Source organism: Lissotriton vulgaris, chromosome 4_1 (assembly GCF_964263255.1).
Source record: "Lissotriton vulgaris chromosome 4_1, aLisVul1.2, whole genome shotgun sequence".
Taxonomy (NCBI): domain Eukaryota; kingdom Metazoa; phylum Chordata; class Amphibia; order Caudata; family Salamandridae; genus Lissotriton; species Lissotriton vulgaris.
In genome coordinates, this window is record NC_141691.1 from 45,271,827 (window position 1) to 45,291,281 (window position 19,455).

The 19,455-nt window shown below is 46.6% G+C and overlaps 1 protein-coding gene across 5 annotated transcripts in view; it reads left to right on the plus strand.

Annotated features, from left to right (window-relative positions):
- The window catches only part of ZMYM3 (zinc finger MYM-type containing 3), a 539,665-nt gene that overhangs the window by 202,111 nt on the left and 318,099 nt on the right, over positions 1 to 19,455 (plus strand). For all 5 annotated transcript variants that reach the window (XM_086918270.1, XM_086918269.1, XM_086918272.1 and 2 more), the window contains exons 7-10: positions 11,002 to 11,214; positions 11,910 to 12,060; positions 12,835 to 12,950; positions 13,552 to 13,638. In XM_086918270.1, coding sequence (XP_086774396.1) covers positions 11,002 to 11,214; positions 11,910 to 12,060; positions 12,835 to 12,950; positions 13,552 to 13,638 — 567 coding nt within the window. The remainder of the gene's footprint in view (positions 1 to 11,001; positions 11,215 to 11,909; positions 12,061 to 12,834; positions 12,951 to 13,551; positions 13,639 to 19,455) is intronic.

The following is a 19,455-nucleotide window of genomic DNA, read 5'->3' on the forward strand; positions in this document are numbered from 1 at the left end:
CAATTGATACCATTCCTGCAGATGTTCAAATGTGAGGATCCCATCCTTGCCCCACATATCTCCTACCTGAGAGATCCCAATGAGGTCCCATTGATCAAAACCTTTAGTCTTCCATAAACCACCCAGACGCATTCCATAATGGCGTGGCCAGAGTTATCTTCCCATCCCATTTAAGGAAAGGAGTAGCCTCATGTCAGACCTGAACAGCCACCTCTGTAGGTCCGACCAATGGAAAGCGCCTCCGTCTGGCATACAATGCCCCTGTGTATTCCCCACCGGGAACCTGGCCACGATCCATAGCATAGCCAAGATCCGACAGCGATCCACAAATGGCATGATTAACTGCCGCCAGCTGAGACACCCAATAATACTTCCGGATATTTGGCAAGCCGATCCCTCCGTCATACCACAGCAATGTTAGTTTAGTAAACGCAATTCGCGGTCTACCATCCCAAATGAGTTTTCTCTGGAGAGACTCAATCTCTCTAAAGTAGGACGGGGGAACCGGGTCCATAGAGTTCTGGAGTGCGTACAAGAAATGGGGAAGGGCCATCATTTTGAACATGACGCTGCGTCCCAGCACGGAGAGCGGTAGTGACTTCCACCGCACATTGTCTCTCCGGAGTCTGGCCAGTGGAGGCAACATATTATTATTATACCTACTCTGGGGATCTAATGAGACAAAAATGCCAAGGTACCTAAACCCCTCAGGCTCCAATCTAACCGGACAGCCCGCAGGGTCATCCGGGGGATCTCCACTTAAAACAAAGAGGACCGACTAAGCCCAATTAATGGCAAAACCGGAATATCTTCCAAAAACCGCCAAAACATCCAAAAACACAATCAGCGAAGCCCGGGGGTATGTCAGATATAATAAAATATCATCAGCATGGTCCGGTCGCTGAACACTATCCAACCAGTCCGCAGCCACTTCAGGAGTATCAATCAACCAGGCTTTTCTGTCAAGTTTCACTCGAAGGCGGGCAAGGAACATCATAGCGTACCTCATGCCTTTGTCTCTCAGTTTCTTTTTTATCGACGAGAACCTCTGCCTTTGCTTCTGCACTGCCTGAGTAAAGTCCGGAAAGAACAGGAGCGTTGCATTCTCGAACTCCAGAGGATCCGCAGCACGAGCAGCTTGCAGGATAACGTCACGGTCACGAAAGTTAAGGACCCGTGCAATGATCGGTCTAGGGTTCGCCCCAACACGAGGCCGGCCCCCCAGGATCCTGTGCGCACGTTCCACCGTAAAGAACTTACTGAGGCCCTTAGGTTTAAGATGATTGAGGATAAGGTTCTCCACAAACAAATCCGTTGCCTGCCCCTCCGCCTTCTCTGGCACTCCCAGGATGCGGACATTATTGCGCCAAGCCCGCCCCTCGTATTCATCAAGCCGACGATCTGTAGACTCTCTAGAGGACCTAAGATCACGCACCTGCTGTTGCAGCTGGTTCACAGCGTCGATGAGGCTCGTTGTTTTAACTTTATGCGATTTCACCTTCTCGTTCGCCTTCGAAAGATCTGCCCTGATCAGCCCCATTTTCATCAAGACGGTGTCCAGCTTAGCATCAAGAGTCACCATTTTCTGGCCCAGAGACGTCCGGACCCCCGTAATGGCTTTCATAAGGTCCTTTAGGGTTGGTTCCTCCCCCGCGGGTTGACTTTGGGGCTCCCTCCCGGGCCCTTCAAATCAAGTGGCTCCCTCCCGGGCCCTTCTTCAAATCAAGTGGTGACCCCTTGGGGAGGGTATACCTGTCCAATTTATTAGACTGCACCTGCCTCCCTTTCCTGGTGATCTTGGGCAACTGTTTCTCAGTCTTTGACGCCATCGTGCCTCCACTTGGCACGTCTGCCGTTTCACCCCGGAGTTAACAATAGGCAAAACCCAATGACACCCGAATCCCAACAGGGAAACAAGCGCCCCGCTGCCCCACACGGAGCGAAATACGATCCGGGGACCCAGACAGGACCCTCCAGCAGCTGCGACAATTGGGCCCAGTATCGCCTCCGGCTCACATAGTGCCCATCACTCTCCAGTCCAACAGTCGGGCACCAATTTAGGACGAAGTCAGCAAATCACTCAGTATCCCCGCCGGCCGGCAGCCAGAAGGAAACGGCCCACCAGGGGCACAGGGCAGCCAAGGAAATGGAAATGCGCACCATCAGGGCCCCCCTCACACACCGGGGCCCCGCGTGATCACAGCGCAGTCGGGCGCCGCGCAGCGAAATTCCGCCGCATCCACAAGATTTACAGGCCTTTGGGAGCGCCACACATGCGCAATTCCCAGTCTATGGTTATTCTGGACCCGGGAAAGTCAATGGGGGTAGGTCGTCCGCATCCCCCGCTGGAAAGTCCCATCCATCCCAAGATGACACGTTCTGCCACAACAACTGACCTTCCTTGTTCTGGAGGTCGGGCGCCCCACGTTCTTCCGGCAGGTTTGCCTCGCCAACGCTCGATCCTCATGGGCACCGTTACACAGCCCCCTGCGCTCGGCTCCCGGGTCCCGCTATGTCCCAGCGTAGTCAGGAGACTCGGGCCACACAGCGTTCATTAATCCGCCGATCGGGCGGGTCCGGGTCCACAGCCCCCTCCGGCCCCGCTGTTGACACACTGCAAGGTGGATCCACAACCAGGCGAGGCCCCGGTCCGATCACCAGACCAGGCCTCGAACTCCCAGGCGGCGCCGCTCCGCCACCAGGCCGCGGAGGATGCCCGTTCTTTCGCCGGCGGGCACCGCATCCTGTCGCACACACAGGGGTATGATTGGGGGACCAGGATTAATTCAGGATATTGCGGTGGGAGAGTGGGATCGGCGGTGCCGAAACACTAGGCGGCCATCTTGGTCGCCCGCCTGGCTCCTTCCCCAGGCATACATATTGTTAACATTCAGAACACTTTTTGTTCAGATGCTTATTCACAGTTGCACATATTGATCATCTTCAGTGAACTTTGGGTTAGCTGTACGAACAAAATCACTAATTGGAAATTGCTGTCACTAATGTACAAAAAGAGCGATTTGTAGTGGCTTGCAAATAGACTTACCTCATGAAATTTAATGAGGTTGGTCTCAGTTTGCGACCCACTACGATAAGCTGCCATCAGAGGGATGGTGGCCTGCTGGGCTCCGCAGACCACCGTGTCTGTGATTGCTTTTAAATAAAGCATCCTTTTTGTCAGGGCTCGCGCAGCGAGAGCCCTTTTTTAGTATACCGCAGCCTGTTTGATTAACAGGATGCGTTTAAAGAGAAAACAATGAACCATTTAAGTTGAATCTTTCAAGAGACCACTGCCTGTTCTTTAAGAAAAATGTTTCAACCATTCTTGGGGACCCATTCCCATTTGCGAATGGGTTTACTGTTAAGTGCTAATGTCTTGCGACCACATTTCGGTCGCACAACATTCATACACACCAATGCGAACCGGTATTTGCAGTGGACACCCTAATCACGCCCCTTCCAAATACTAAATTCGCAAACCCAATTTGCTATTCAGTAACAGATTACCAAATTACTATTAGGACTTTGTACATTTGAACACAAAAAGGCTTTGTACATCTAGCCATTAGTTCTAGAAATGCATTGTATGTCTGATTTTAACTCGTTCATTTCCTTATAAGTATGACAGTTCAATATGAACGTCGCATGTCTACTTATAAATATTAATGCGAGAAAGAGGATGTTGGCACAAATTAGCAAAGTATCCTTTATAAATACTCATTAAAAAAATATATCTTTATTGTTTTGTAAGCTTTACAGTTTGACTTCCAGCAATTGAAACATACTGTTACAACATGTATCAACAGTCTTTATCTCTTTTCTTACATATATGATGTACTACACATGTTTCCGCAGCAGGTAGGATGGCATGTCAGCTCGTATATGGTACAATTGGCTGGGCACATCACATACATCATATTACATTGTTCGATGTATAGATGTGCTGCATAGTAAACATCACACCAAATCCTGCTCAGCTTAGGTACATCTGACACTTTGTACATTCGATAAAGGAAAGGGGAAAATAAAACCTGGGAGAGATGGGGTACAGAACTTGGAAAAGAGCTGGAGCAGCTCCATGCAGCTGCTAGTATTTGTGTACGTGTGTGCAGTTTAATGTGCTCCTGTTTATTGCCTTGATAGTTGATGGCCGTAGCGTGCACGTTCCGGAGTGTCCATTCACAGTTTGAGGATAAGAAGTCTAGTGCCTATTAATGGTTGAAGGGTGTTTGACACGTGCGCAGAGTCACTCCACCGGGTCAGATCTATGTATGGGCTGATCTGGCTGATCCGAATACTGTTGTAGTGCCGCCAGAATCGCTTCCCAACTGGTGGATATAGGTATTTTCTTAAGGCCTATGATTTCCTCTCGCTGAATCGCTATACCTTCAGCCCTGGCCCATGCGAGAGTGGCACTCCGCCACACCTGTATGTGTGGGGGTTCAGGTGCTTTCCACTTCTTTGTGATTAATCTCTTCGCTGCCACCATGCCCAGGTCTGGGAATTTGGAGGGAACTTTGGTGTTTCGTGTTCTACGTAATGTGTGATGTTAATAAGTTGGCGAGTCGAAAGGTATCTCTCTCTCTGTGCAGGCTTGGAGCATGTTCGCTACCCCCTCCCACTACACGTTCAGTCTAGTGCAGCCCCAAAGCATGTGCACCAAGTCTGCATTCACTGTAGCACATCTGGGGCAGGCTGAGTCAGTGCGGTGGAAGTATCTGTTGATGTTGGCTGGTGTGAGGTACGCTCTTTGTGTGATGTAGTATTGGATTTGTCTAAATCTAGCGTTCCTAGGGATTTGTACTGGGCTAGCCAGCGCCCACTCAGTCTTTATCTGTGAATTGTCAGCCCAGGTCGTGTTTCCATTCCTGTCGGAGGGGTCGTAGATTTACCGCTGTGTGCTGCCGCAAAGAGGCCGCGAACCACCGCATCAGGTGTCTCCCAAGTCCCATGACATGTAAATATGCACAGTAAGATGTGGTTGCGGTTCTGTTGTAAGGTCTCCCCATTTCACTGAAAGTGTAGCTATCAATGACCAGTGAAGGAGGAATTGCCCTGCCAGAAGTCTCTCGTCAGACACTAGTGTAGTGTAGTGAATAAGCGAGCCTTCAAGATGGAGATCTCCTAGCGTTTGTACACCCGCATCGTGCCAATGCTGCAGTGTAGCAGTTGTAAGTGTTGTTTAGCCCGGAGGGGCACTCTCCAGAGGGAGTGCAGGGGCATAAAGCATTGTGTCCCGGGTTAATTAGAGTCTTCTACGGTAACACCTGTAAACTATGTTCAGGAATTGGGGTTCAGGAGGCCGCACCCGCGGGCCGGGGTGGAAGAGCTCAAGGATCTGGGAGAGCGTGTATGGTGGACATGTGGTCGCTGTGTCATCTCGCTGGAGGTCTGCTATCCATCTGACAATCCATTGAAGTTGGGCTACCAAAGCAAGTCGCTGCCAGGCCCCCCGTGATCAATGAGTCAGTATAGTTTTTTAATCGCCACCCTGTGTCAATTGCGACCCCAGATAAAATCTCTGGCTATCTTCTCCAGTGCAGAAAAAAAGGAAGCGGGGACATAGATGGGCAGATTGGCAAAGTAGTACAGAAATCTCGGCAGGGCCACCATTTTGAGCAGTGTCACTTTACCGACCTGAGCAAGAGGGATTGTACTCTAGAATTGCATCTGGGATTTAATGGCTGTCAGTGCTCTGCCTAGGTTACCATCGAAGAGGTCTAGTGGTTGGCGATACACCCGTATGCCCAGGTATCTAAATGTGTCCGTGCTCCACTGCACTCTCACGTCTTTGAGTAACAGGCCTTGGTTGCAACAGTCCCCTTTAAAAGCATACAGTTTATATTTAGCTACGTTTACTTTTAACCCAGACACCGCAGCAAATTCACAGAGGATTTGGGCCAGTTGTTCTGGCACCTGAGTGATGTATCTTAGGTAGATCAGCAGATCGTCGGCGTATAGTGACCCCACATGTGTGCCATCTCCCAACAGTATGCCATCATGGAGTTGTGTCCTTAGCGACTCCGCCAATATCTCCATAGCGACCGCAAACAGGAGCGAAGAAGACGGGCAGCCCTGTCTCGTGCCCCGCCTCACTGGAATGGCGGCTGAGACGTATGGTCCCAGTTTCACTCTGACCACAGGGTTGGTATAGAGTAGGCGGCTTGACGCCCACTGGGCATAGTAGCGCGTTTATAAATTTTATTTCATTCATTCATTCATTCAATTGTATCCTTTATAAATACTCATAATAGTAATACATAATATGTAGTAGTGGTACATTTACTATATAATGTGAAATACACTATTTTATATTTTTATAATTCCATCTTGATATTTTAGAGTCTTATACAATTTCCACATCAGTCCTTAATCAGTGTCCTAAATATATTTAATTGTCCATACTGTCCGCATATTTCATGTTTTGATTTTATTAGTTTCCACAGAAAATAACTAAATCAATATATAATGAATCTCTCCTTAAACATATTTTTGGTTTGTTTGGCTTGATTAAATACAGTTTTCATTGGTTGTTTCCAGAATAAGGATAATGTAATTCCTTTCATTGGCTTTAATTCCTAACAATATATACGAATCAAAGAGCTAAAAAAGATATTTTTTATTAGAAAAGCATTCAGTTATCAAAAGGTGATTGGTAGGATTGCATTCTTGCCTTTTTATTAGAAATTATTCTGAGTTTGATAACTGTCTTGATGCAAGGTTCTTTTACTAATTTCACTCCCCTGCCCCAGTGTAGGAAGCTGGGCTTCTGTTGCAGTAGCCCCTGACTTTTTGCCAGATTTATTTTGCACTTTGACTTGATGTGCCCTGGGCCCCTGCCAATCGTGTGCCCAGGGCCTTGGTTGTTTACCAAAACTATACATTGGTACTCACAATTGGCCCTTCTCTGGCCACATGCAAGTCCCTTGTAAAAGGTGCCAGGGTCCCAAGGGCACTGTGACTAGGGAAGGCCTCTGCCGCACATATTGTGCCACCCTTAAAAAAAACCACACACACGCAAAATGAGAGGAGCCCAGAAGGTGTGCGACCTCTGCCAGCCTCGCTGCTCAGGTGGGGGGGATGCAGGGTGAAGTCCACTCTTCAGTGCCTGCTGCCTTGCAGATGGCATGCACTCTCCAATCAGGATTCGGGATGGGCCCACTCCCCCACGTGGGGTGAGCACAACAAGGGTGTAGTCACCTAAGGTCAGTAGCCCCCTAAAAAACCCGCTAAATAAAGTATTTAGGGGGCTGCCCTGAATGAAGAGAGCAGATTTCTGCAACCTACGAAGAAGGATGAAAGAAGACGCCCAGCAGAGAAGACTGCAGAGAAAACCTAACTTGGTCCCAGCCCTACTGGCCTACCAGCAGTTTCCAGAGATCCTGCGCCAAAAATTGCCTTGTCCTGCAGCCAACGAAATCCAGAGCCCCTGGGAGGACTGACTTTTCAAAATAATCACCAAAGAAAGACTCCGAGGCTGCTGAGGACAAAGAAACCGGACGCCTGCAAACACCACTACACAAGAAAATGATCAAGGAATCAACTGTACTAAAATATTTACCTAAGCTCTAACTCGCTGAGAGTGCACCTAGCAGCGCTAGTAACCTACACAAGAGGGGAGACCGGAGAGAGCTTCTTTACAGCCAAGTAGTAAAGAGATTCTTGGAAGAGGCTACAAGGATCCCCCCCCCCCAAAAAAAAGGAAGCCGCCACCGGCGTGGAACCATAATTTAGTTCTAACAGAGCTTATGAAAGCGCCAATTGAAGCCATCCATAAGGCCTCTCTACAAATGCTCACAATGAAGACAGCCTTTCTAGTAACAATCACCTCGCTACGCAGGGTAAGCGAGCTGCAAGCGCTGACGCTACAGGAACTCTACATTCAAATACACAATGACAGGGCGGTAATGAGAACCGACCCACACTTTATGCCAAAGGTGGTGTCATGGTTTCACATGAACCAAATAATACAGATACCAAGCTTCTTTTAGAAACCATCCACAAGCGCGGAGAGGGCACTGCACACTCTGGACGCTAGAAGGGTAGTAATGCACTACATAGAAAGAACTAAGGAACACAGGAAAACAAAGCAGTACTTTATGTCCTTCGCAAGCAGTTTCATGGGAAGGCCAGTAACGAAGGGCACCATCACACGATGGATCGCACAAACTATACAATTCTGCCACAAGCAGGCAGGTCAAGAACTACTAGGAGGGGCAGAAGCCCACTCTACAAGGAAAAAGGGAGCAGAAATAGCCTTACTGGCTAACACACCCATTCAAGACATATGCCTGGTGGTAACATGGGCTTCAGTGCACACGTTCACTTAGCACTACTGCGTGGATATACAAATGAACAAGGAACCACAAGTAGGACAGAAAGTGCTTCAACATATATTCAACAACAAACGCTCATCTTCCACCCAGCCGCCACAAACATAACAAACCGCTACAAAGTCTATGGACAGCATAGTGAATCCAGAAAGATTCACGCTGCAAAACAAATAGTTTTTTACCTGTCGGTGTAGTTTTGCAACTTGAAGATCTTTCTGGTTTCACTAGCGAACCCACCCACCTCTGCCAGAAAGATGAGGCAGGAGGAGGAGAGAATACAAAGACAATATACAATCACACTCTTTAAGAGACAAATCTGGAGTTCCTTTAAATTAAGGAAGAACTTGAAAAGATTGGAAAAGGATAAACAAACATGACACAAAAACAAGAAAAAAAGAATCTGAAGATGGCGCCCAAAGGTGGGAACTATCGCAGGAAGCGTGCCGACGTCACAGAAAGGACACCAAATGGTGGAACGTCGACCCCCACCTGGGTGACGAACCCCCCCCCCCCCCCCCCCCCCCCCCCCCCGAAAAAATACTACGATTCCGGACCCAACAACTAGACCGCGGAATAATGCACAGCATAGTGAATCCAGAAAGATCTTCTAGCTGCAAAACAACACTGACCGGGAAGAAACTATTTGTTTCTCTCTGTCTGCAGCTGCTGAGATGTCCTCGACAAGTTATACTAGCATGGATTCTGCTCCAAACTGCAGAAAGGAGTCTGACAGTTGGAATTTATCTGTATGAGCTTGCAGTTCAGGGACTAGACCACCACTATTTCCAAATTCTTCAGGTAGCCTTGTCCTTCCATCACTGTGACACATTTTGTTTTTTTAGAGCTGAGGTTTTAGGCGTGACCTTCTGATTTTACTAAAATATATATTTATAATACACTTACTGATAGGGGTTTTCCAGCCTTCTTCATCCATTGGTCTGTTATTGTCTGTCACATTTTTCTTCTGCTTACTATACCATACGGCGTGGGGCAGTGGGTCAGCCCACTTCAGTCATTGGCTAAAGTCACTCTGGGTTTCAGAGGGAGTACATCAACACACAGCACTTTCCTTCAGAGACTGTGACCACTGTGGCAATGTGTGCTTTTTGAGACCAAAAATGCTTTTCCGTTTAGCCAGTGTTATTTTCTTTTTTTTGATTGAGGAGGCCATGACCGCTTTCCTGATCATAAAGTTCCCCAAAAATAAAGCGCACTGTGATAAAGCCAAGAGGCTATTAGCCAACACCAGACCTATTGGATTTACTAATGCTTATTTAATCAAGATAGAGGCTAGTGACAGATTTATTTCATGCTGCCTAGAATTACTCAAGAGCCCAATCAATTATTAGCAAACTTGCCAACGTTGGGTGTTATTCAAGCAGGTACTTTTTGCTAGTAAACTAAAACTGATCTAATCTTTTTCAGAAGTTTGGTAATTTTGTTCTCTTTAGCTTCTTTGAAGAGGAACAGCGATTATGACTTGTTTGGGGTATTGGGGTATCTTTCATAGATTCACATGCCTGAATCATTCCCCACTGTTGAGTTCTACTCAGTTTTCTTCATTCAATATTCTGGAGTTTTTCCTAAAAATGTATCTTTAGCAAAACATGTCAGATAAAGAAGGCCTTTTCCGCTCTTGTAAGACCTGTGGCAGGAACAAAGTTCATGTGGACGATCCACACAAAGACTGTATTTATTGCCTCCACCCTACTCATGAGGTAAAAACGTGCAAAATCTGTTGCACTTTTTCATCTAAAACTCTAAGGGATAGAGAGGGGAGGCTGATGTTGTGGTTCCAATCCACTAAGCAACAAAAGTCTTCTGAGGAGGACCGTGATGGCTCATCCAGGCCTCACGAGATTCAGATCCTAGGATGACACCCCGGGAAAGGGCAGGAAACACCTCAAACCCTCTCAAGAGAATAAGAGCTCTAAAAAGGAGCAGCACCATAAAGTCTTTTCAGAGCCTGCGACATCTGTTCCCACCACTCCTGTTAGAAAGGAGAAGGAACATCATAGAACCTGCTCCATGGATTCTGTGAGGCATAAGGACTGAAAAATCTTCCTCATAATAGTCGATGACAACTCCTCGATCGTCAACGACGACAAGTATTAGTCACGTCGTCAGCTACTTTGACGGTAGGAACAATGATGGCGGCCATTTCGGGGCCCATACCGTCGACGAGAATCTCATCGTTGATATCTCTCCTGTTGACATCCCTCCCGTTGACGTCCATCTCTTCGACGAAGACTCCGTCGATGAAGAAGGCGGACTAAGCAATGACAGCACTTCGGAACTTATGTATTTAATTCAGCATAATGTCTAAAGTAACCCACTCAAAATTTACTCTGCCTCCTACTGATTCAGGTATAGTGCTGGGGCGCCTGGTTGGGCAGCTGTGTGCTCTTGAAAACTTATAACCTAATGTCACGAGACTCGACTAAAAGGACAAAAGGGTCTCGCTTCCGGTTGTGTGTGGAATTGAAGGCTTTCGGTTCTGATTAGAAGAATGGCTTCCGTTTGAGTCTGAATTGCCATTAGCAGATTGACTAGGGACAGGGAAGTTAATTCTGAGGAGATGTAGTTTCTTTCCTTCTCCTCAATCTATCCAACAGGATATGTTTTTCTACATAGTTAATTGTTGGCCTTTCGTCCTGTTTGTGTGCAGATCCAGCACGAGGTCAGCAATGGAAACGTGGTGCACCGGCTCTGCAGCGACTCCTGTTTTACCAAATTCCGAGCGACCAAAGGCTTGAAAACCAACTGCTGCGACAATTGTGGCATCTACATCTACAACAAGGGCCTGCCACTGGAGTACCTCTTCCACGAGGGACAGCAAAAGCGCTTCTGCAATTCTACCTGTCTGAATGGCTACAAAAAGGTAGCGCTTCCCTGTAGGGTTGTGCCGGGGATTGAAAGTCTTCACACTGCATGAGTCCCAGATCCTGTGTGCAAGTGAAAGCTAGTTCTTGTGCAGACAGCATGGTCTGCCTGCGGGGACTAGATGAAATGCACTAGAGGTGAGAGCTCTGTGTGTCACACTTTGGATGGAAACGTGGAGATTGTGAGGGGTTTTCTGCAGACGTGAGAGCTACAAATTATATGCAGGAGCGTTATTTTGTGTGCAGTGACCACAGACTGCCATAGTCTGGCAGGCGTGCACATGGCCGGGCCTCTGTGGGGGTGATGGCTGAGCTTCATGTATGGCATTAGATGGGTAAAGAAGCTATGCACAGTCCAGCTTGTATTCTTTAATTGTGACAGTTGCTAGGAGGTGATGGCTTCTGGGGGAATGAGCTGGTGTGTGTATGAGACTGACATAAACATCCCCCGCTGCTTCTAAAAAAAGTAGCCGACAAGATGGGTGTGCCAACTTTGTTGTTGCTAATCATCGGTCTGTTAATGGCCTTGCAATTGCACATTAGTTTTTACGTTTCAAGGACTGGTGGGCCTGTTTGAAGTCTGACGGCTGTGGTTCTTCTGCTGCACGTCTACAGACTATGCCATGCCGTGTGTTAATTTCAAACCTGGAGGTAGATTTGGTAATCATCGTCAGTCTTTGTTTTGTGCGTGCAGAAAAACACAAAGGTTTTCCCGTGTATGTGGTGCAAGACGCTGTGCAAGAACTTTGACATGCTCTCCAACGTGGACAAGAACAACCGGACGGGGCTCTTCTGCTCAGTCTGCTGTATCACCTCCCACAAGGTCAAGCAGTCCGGCCTGACCGGTAAGTGGCCCTTGCACACCTGCTTTATGGATGGGGTGCCCATGTTCAAGCTTTATGGCACCTGTGGAACATGAGCTGCTCTGAAGTGTCCTGGCTAGAAATGCACAAATAGTCTGCTCTGCTGCTTTTAATGCAGCATTAGTGCACACTGTAGCCTTGCTGGCGAGTGGAAAACAAGATATCTCGCACTCCTCCGCTCAGTTATTGGAGTTCGTGCCAATCAAACCTTTGACAGAACTTGCATTGTTTGCACTTAATTATTCTAAAAGATTAAATGTCTGTATGTTTCCTTTTGAGATTAACTTCTAGAAAGAGGGGCTACTCTACTTTTTATGAAAATTACAGAGAATTTTTAAGTGGAGGTGCACTTTGTGCATCTGAGCCCCTTGTCCTTTGCAGCTCCCAGTCTTCATACTATAGAATTGCTCATGCGGTGCTGTTCTATTCACTGGAGTAGGCCATGGGCTAGTGCTTCTTTCCCGCTATGTTTCTAGTCACTGGAGTAGGCCATGGGCTAGTGCTTCTTTCCCGCTGTGGGTCTAGTCACTGGAGTAGGTTACGGGCTAGTGTTTCTTTCCCGCTGTGGTTCTAGTCACCGGAGTAAGTTATGGGCTAGCGCTTCTTTCTGGCTGTGGGTCTAGTCACTGTAGTAGGTTATGAGCTAGCGGTTATTTCCAGCTGTGGTTCTAGTCAGCGAAGTAGGTGGTGGCACAGAAGATTTGATATCTCATCGGGAGCCCTGGATGAGCTTCTTCCTTTGTGGTTTCTGTGCAGGTCCAGCCCGGCCGTGCAGTCTGTGCAGGCGCAGCCTCTCCGAGCCTGTGTATTACAACAAGACTGATCGTGTTGTCTACCAGTTTTGTAGCCCAAGCTGCTGGACCAAATTCCAGGTACCAAAATGTCATTGTATCTAGTGCTGACTGCCTCATCTTGAGCTCATACTCGTGCTCTGCCATCCTTTCCAAATGCACACTCACTTTCCTACTACTGCCTCTTACACACATTTACAGGGTTATTCTTCTGCTATTTATTATTGCTTGCATTCTCGTGTGAGCATGCACATTCTTTACAAGGACATTTCAGCTTGAGGGGCAACATTAGCTTGTTGCTGCTATGCCTTTCTGTGCGTTCTTTGGTCCACTTCTGCATATCTCTACTTATCCTCCCTGTTTGCTCTCGTTACTGGTCCTTTTTTTGGGAAGGGTGTTCTGTGCATTATTTTTTTTTTTTTAAACTGTTAGCAGCTTTGCCTGTTTATATTCTCCTATGATGGTTATTTGCATAATCCCTTGTGCAAGTTTGTGTTGTCACCTCATTCTAGGTCTGCCACGTTTTGCTGCACTCACTTGCTTTCATGAATCTGCCACTTTCCAGATGCCTCTGATTTGTAGATGGTACCCTGTTCTCTGTCCTTTGGAGTTCTTCCTGTGCCATATAATGTATTACATGCTGTCCGCTCTGCTTTGACCCTCTGCTCTCTTGCCCTTTTAGCGCACAACTCCTGAAGGGGGCATCCACCTGACCTGCCATTACTGTAACAATCTCTTCACTGGAAAGCCTGAGATCCTTGACTGGCAGGTAAGCAATGGAAGCTCCCGCTGTGCATGTGTAAAATGCACATCTCATGCCTCCTATTGAGAGGGAGATGTGATGCTGTCGTGTGTAATGCATCCAAGTCATCATGTTCTCTCGGTTCTGCATGTTTTTAAGCTTTACCATCACGTACATTGACCACCTATATTGGTTTTGCCACGTTCAGCCAACCGATGGTCCTGCATTGGGGTGGATATCGATATTTAAAATTTCTCTATCCACTAGGGAATGTATCATGTAGCACAATAAGTTACACTTTTGCAATACCTCCCACCTGTGGAAACTGGTGCATTATGTAGCACCCACTCACAAGTAGAACGTGTATGTTGGGATTTTCCATTTTTAGTCACTTTCGTATTGCTTTGTGAAAAATACAGTAAAACTCTTGCTTTTTTAACATTTTGTAATTGTTTGATTATTCATGCTTTCAGGAAATTTTGCAGTATGTTTTGTTTCATTTAATGTAGTATAACACAAAATAGCATCTGACCCGAAACTATAGTACAGCTTTAAATTTGTATATCGTGCTTAATGCAACGCCCCTGTCCCATACTAGCTTCCATTACCCCATCTTTAGGCTTTATTCCCACTCCGAAGATTCTAGCAATAGCCCGTCTGTAACTGCAGACTCCTAACCTTTGAGTTTTCCCAGGCACCAGACGGGATCAAGAGTGTTTTCTTGCCAGTGCTCCTATGCGCCGTTAGTTGACGTCCTGTGGCGTGGTATAGGCTTTCTACAGATCATAAGTGACAGGGCAGAGCTTCTCAAAAGAGCCGCTGCTGAATGCTGAGATCAGTTCCTGTATTTCTGCTTATTCTGACGTTGATTCGGAGGTCAGCTTCCAGTTTTCCTCTTCCATTAGATCATTTCTAAAAACAAATTCCAGTGTGCCGGTGTAGGAAGCGGACTCTTGATATGAAATATCAAAATGAGATATATACAGTGTGAAGCGTCCAGGTGTTCTCTTGTGTGTGGAGAGGGGCCTGCTCTAGCAATCCCAAGGTGCTCTTCCAGGGGTAGTGTGGTCGAGCAGCCCTAGGATTTTTAAAGGGGAGTGTAAGTCATCTGGAAATGTACACAATAGTCAATAAATGATGCACACAACTCAATAAGGAGATCCACACCAATTTATATCTTTATATATATTTAGGCCTCCGAACTAGTTCGATCAGGTAAGAACTTTTTGTAATAGAAATACTTTTGTATTCAAAAATACAAGTACCGCCTACAGGTACAGTGCAGTGACTGACTGGACTAATCTCCAGGAGTTAAGGTGAGTGGTGTGCAAGGTCCAAGATGGCACCTGCATAATACCACCAGTGGCACTGTGGCAGCTGGGCGCAAAACCGCGTTGGGTGCCCAATGTTGCTCTATTGGGATCCGTCTTTGCATAAAGAGGCTGCAGGCTTTGACTGGGGGGCGAGTTGGGGCTCAACCAACGGTTGCTCTCACGATGCTCGGGGTCTTTGGGACACCTTTGGTCCTCTTCTCCCCGGCCCAGAGGCGATGGTGCAAAGGTATCTTTAGGTGTCGGGTTTTCCTTACTGGGAGCAGTTGCAGTAGAGGGAGACTGTGTTTAGAGGCTGCAGACGATGTTTGGAAGTCCACGAGTGGCGAAACCACAGTGGACTCAGTCTCTGGAGGGCTGGGGGACCACGCTGACACCACTGGCCCACTTCAACTCTGGTTTGGTGCGACGGGTGCAGTGGTGTCCTTGGGCATCAGATTTTCTCAGGTTTCTTTGGGTTGCCTGCAGGATAGACTGTCCGTCCTATGGCCTTTTTGTCCCTAGAATGGGAGGGAGCCCTTACCTAGAGAAGGTTGGTGGTCCTTTGTGACCCCCCTCTAGACTGTATCCTAGGCAACAAGTTCCCACAGATGGGAAATTACCCAAATTTGTTGGCTGCCCAGGTCACCCCACCTGCTCAATACTGGAGGAACTGTCTCTTAACGCAGCAGACAAAGGGCCCTGAAAGAGAAAGGGCTCCAAGGCTGGCCCTGGTGAGGCCGCTGCTGACCCAGAAGTATCACCTGCCCTGTCACGGCGAAAGGCTCCTCCAGGACACCCGTAGAGTATCACCCTCAAGGGGGATGGGGTGTCTGCCTAGTTCAGTCACAGCACTCCGCCACGGACAAAAGAGGATCGAAGTAGGCTGCCTACCTTCTGAGGTTGTAGCCCCCACTCAAAAGAACCAAAGAGTTTTGAGGAAGAGCAGGTGGATGACTCCTTTCTAACCCCAGGGAAGTGAGGCCTATTCCTGGTGCGTCTGCCTTTCAGGGGAGAGCTAGGGGTCCTCTTCCTGACACTGGCAGCTGACAGTGGCTTTTGCTGGCTGCTTGCCTGTGGAGCAGCACTGGTTCTCTCGTGGGGACCAATGCCTGACTGGGAGGACCTCCTTGCTGGTCTTGGTGGGTCTATTCACCTGCTTGGTTGCCTTCATGGGTAGTCTGCGCTAGTCCTATCCCAGATCAGGGCAGGTAGGCAAATGTCCCCTAGTCCGAGATGGTAGTTGGGGAAGAGCTGGACCAAGACAGTCTAGTCTGAGGCAAAAAGTTTACAGAAGGCCTGACATTGTTGAGGGAGACCAAATCCTCACAGGGATTGGTCCTGATAGGGGGTTTACACAAAGTTTCTGCTGAAAATTCAAGGTAAACTATGAAGGTTATCTGCTGTTGCTCCTTACCTTTGTCTTGGGGACCCACGTTTTGCTAGATTTAGTGCCTGTCTACTGACTCTGATCATGGGGCATGCTGAACCCTAAAAACATATAGAATTGACTAATCTGTGATTGCCACATTTAACTTACCTGTAAGTCACTAGTTTATGGTACTCTGGCCATCCAAGGCTCGTAAGTTAAATGACACCAGTAGACTGCAGCATCTATTATTCCACCACTAAAGTGACAGCACAAAGCATGTCTGCAGGCCTGCCCTTCCAGCCTTAGTGTACAGCATTAAAGTGGCAAATTCAACCTGGCAAACTAAACCTTTTGGCAGCCCCAAATCTCCCTTTTTAATACTGGTAAGTCACCCCTAAGGTAGGTCCTATGTGTCCATAGGGCAGGGCGTATAGTATTTAAAAAGTTGGGCATGTCCACTTTAGTTTACGTGTCCAGGCGGAGGAAAATCACTTCACAATTCACAAGTTTACTGTGAGAACTTCAGCCAAATGATAGTTAACACCTTTTCATTTAAAGCAGCAGATACGGTTTTGCATACTTTAGATGACTGGCGCTGTGCTACATTAAAGAGTTCTGGCAATTCTTTGTAGCACGTGTCTAGGGTATCGGAGACAACATTGTCTTAAAAGTATTATAGGCAGATGGATAATAAAGACTATTTAATTATCTAAAGCCAAAGGCCCAGTCCTTTGGAAGCGACATTGGCTTTCTTCCAGACTACGCCTACATCGATGACCTAAAGAACAAACTTTAAAAAAGTTAATCATTGGGGCTCAATTACTAGATGGCAGAAAAATGCATAGTGTGTGAATCTAATAATGTCAAGCTGCAAGTTCATTGCTACAGTTGGGGAATTGATTTCTTTCTCCCACCGCTTAGAGACTTCTCTCCTCTGATTTGGTGGAGGGAAGCACTGCTTCCACAAGCCATGTAAATCACTATTGTCCCAAAACCTAAAGTTAGCCTGGACAAGAGGTAGTAACTTGATTTTTCAAATTAGAGTGCAATAGTAGCTTTGGGGCGCTATGGATGAATCACTGCACCCACTTAAAAACCTCTTGGTGCTGATGAATTGTCCCAGAAACCATTGAAAGTCTTACCATAAGGTACTCATTAATTAAACATTTTGAAATAAATCAAATGGAATGCTGGTAGAGCTCCTATTATTTGGGTCACATGGACGCTTATTTCTTCTGATGATGGCCTGCTTCTCCGCCAACTCACCACATACTCCTGCCAGGTTGGGGAAATTCAGGTGCTATTCGATCAGCACTTCTTAACGCACCAACAGGGTGAGAACTACTCAGCCTTTGTGTGACAAAAGCATTTTCTCCTCCGTAGGGACCCAGACTTGGCACTTGTTGAACATCCAAAGGGACATAAGCAAAGTCAGTCTGGCCGTGGTGTTCCGGCGCACCGGAACACGAGCACTTCACTTCCTCCTTGTCTTTTAATTATCCTAACTCTTAGGATCACCTACAAGAGCAATCTGTTGACAAGATCAAGAAGAGACGACACTTAGGACTCTCTTTCCCCCCTAAGCGCTTTAAAGCTGCTAACAAACCAGCAGCGCAACGATGGATTCGTTTCAAGATGAAATAAATGTTTTAGTTCAAGTACTTTTTTTGCCTCTTAACGGTTCTCTGTTGCCGGTGCTCAGATCAACACTGGCATACGAACAGAAGAGTCAGTTTACATTGTTTTTTTATATAAAGAATTAAAACAAATAATTTTATTTAACCATAGAATAGAGCAATCGCATATATCATTTTAAAACGGCCACGTACATAGATATCCATTTTTGTTTTAGATCGCCCATGTACAATTGCATTATAATTGACACAAAGTCGTACATTTGTTTAACAACCAATCCCACGCTTTAATTCCGGTTGGGCTGTCTTTTGCGTCAAATGGGTTCATTCTCCGTCTCCCCCACCTGGGGTTAGTAGTTGGAGGGGAGAATATGTTACCTTGATGGGTGTTCAATTTCCCCAAATTTTTCCCAGTTTCCATTTTCTCCAAATTTGTCCCAGTTTCATTGGTCACCCTCTGCTTTTATAGGCCACTTCCTCAGCCACCAGGCACCAGTCCATGTCTATCTTCCATTCAGTCAGTGTTGGTATATTTGACACCCAACCCCCCCATCTCCTTGCTATGTTCCGTTTAGCGATCACTGTCCCCATAGTTGCCCTGAGTTGTTCTTAGAGTGAGGTCTATAGCGTACCATATATAAAGAAGGCCACATCTAAACAGGGGTTGTAGATCTAACCCACATACTGCTAGTAGGCACTGTATCGCAGCTTCCCTATCGCTTTTCATTTCTGGGCACTCCCATACTATGTGAAAGAACGATCCCACTTGCTGACTCCCTTTACGAGATTTAGAGTACGTCGCTCTTCCCATCCACGCTAGGGCACTGCTGGACAGATACGATCTATTTATTTATTACTTTTAATTTATATTTATAACTAGCTGTGAGAAAGTGGCTCTATATATACTGGACCAGAGTAAGGTACAGTGTGTATAGAGTCCACAAACCCCAGAGGTATAACAGAGGTTAAAGCCAGGTGTGACCTTACTCTCCAAAGTGGTAGCTTGGTCGAGCAGTAAGGCAGTATCAGAGGACAGTGTAAAGCATTTGTTGTACACACTCAGTCAGCAAAAGGTTTCACACACTCTAGGACTGAACTCCAGGCCAATTGTTTTTATATCAAATATATAGTTGTTTTATTTCTAGAACCAACAGGTATCAAAAAATATACTGTTCTCAATTCGATAGGTCTTAGATGAGTACTTTGCAGAAAGGCAATAAACTTTGAAAAGACAATAGGTACAGGGGTTGCAGTAGGCAACACAATTCTAAACGCAATTTTGCATTGAGCTCAATTGATTTCCTTATATAAACACAGTTGATTACTTTGGTAATTCCAGGACTGGCTCCTAGGTTCAGTCCTTGGGTCTAAGCTGAAAACAGTTTAGTAAAAACGTTTTAGGTATTGTAGTGATTTTTCAGGAATAAAAAGCTATTTTAAAAGTTCACACTTAGAAACTTTTCAACAGGAATCTGGCAATGTTAATAAATGGGAGAAAATTCAGGTTGCAGGTAAAGTACGATCTTGT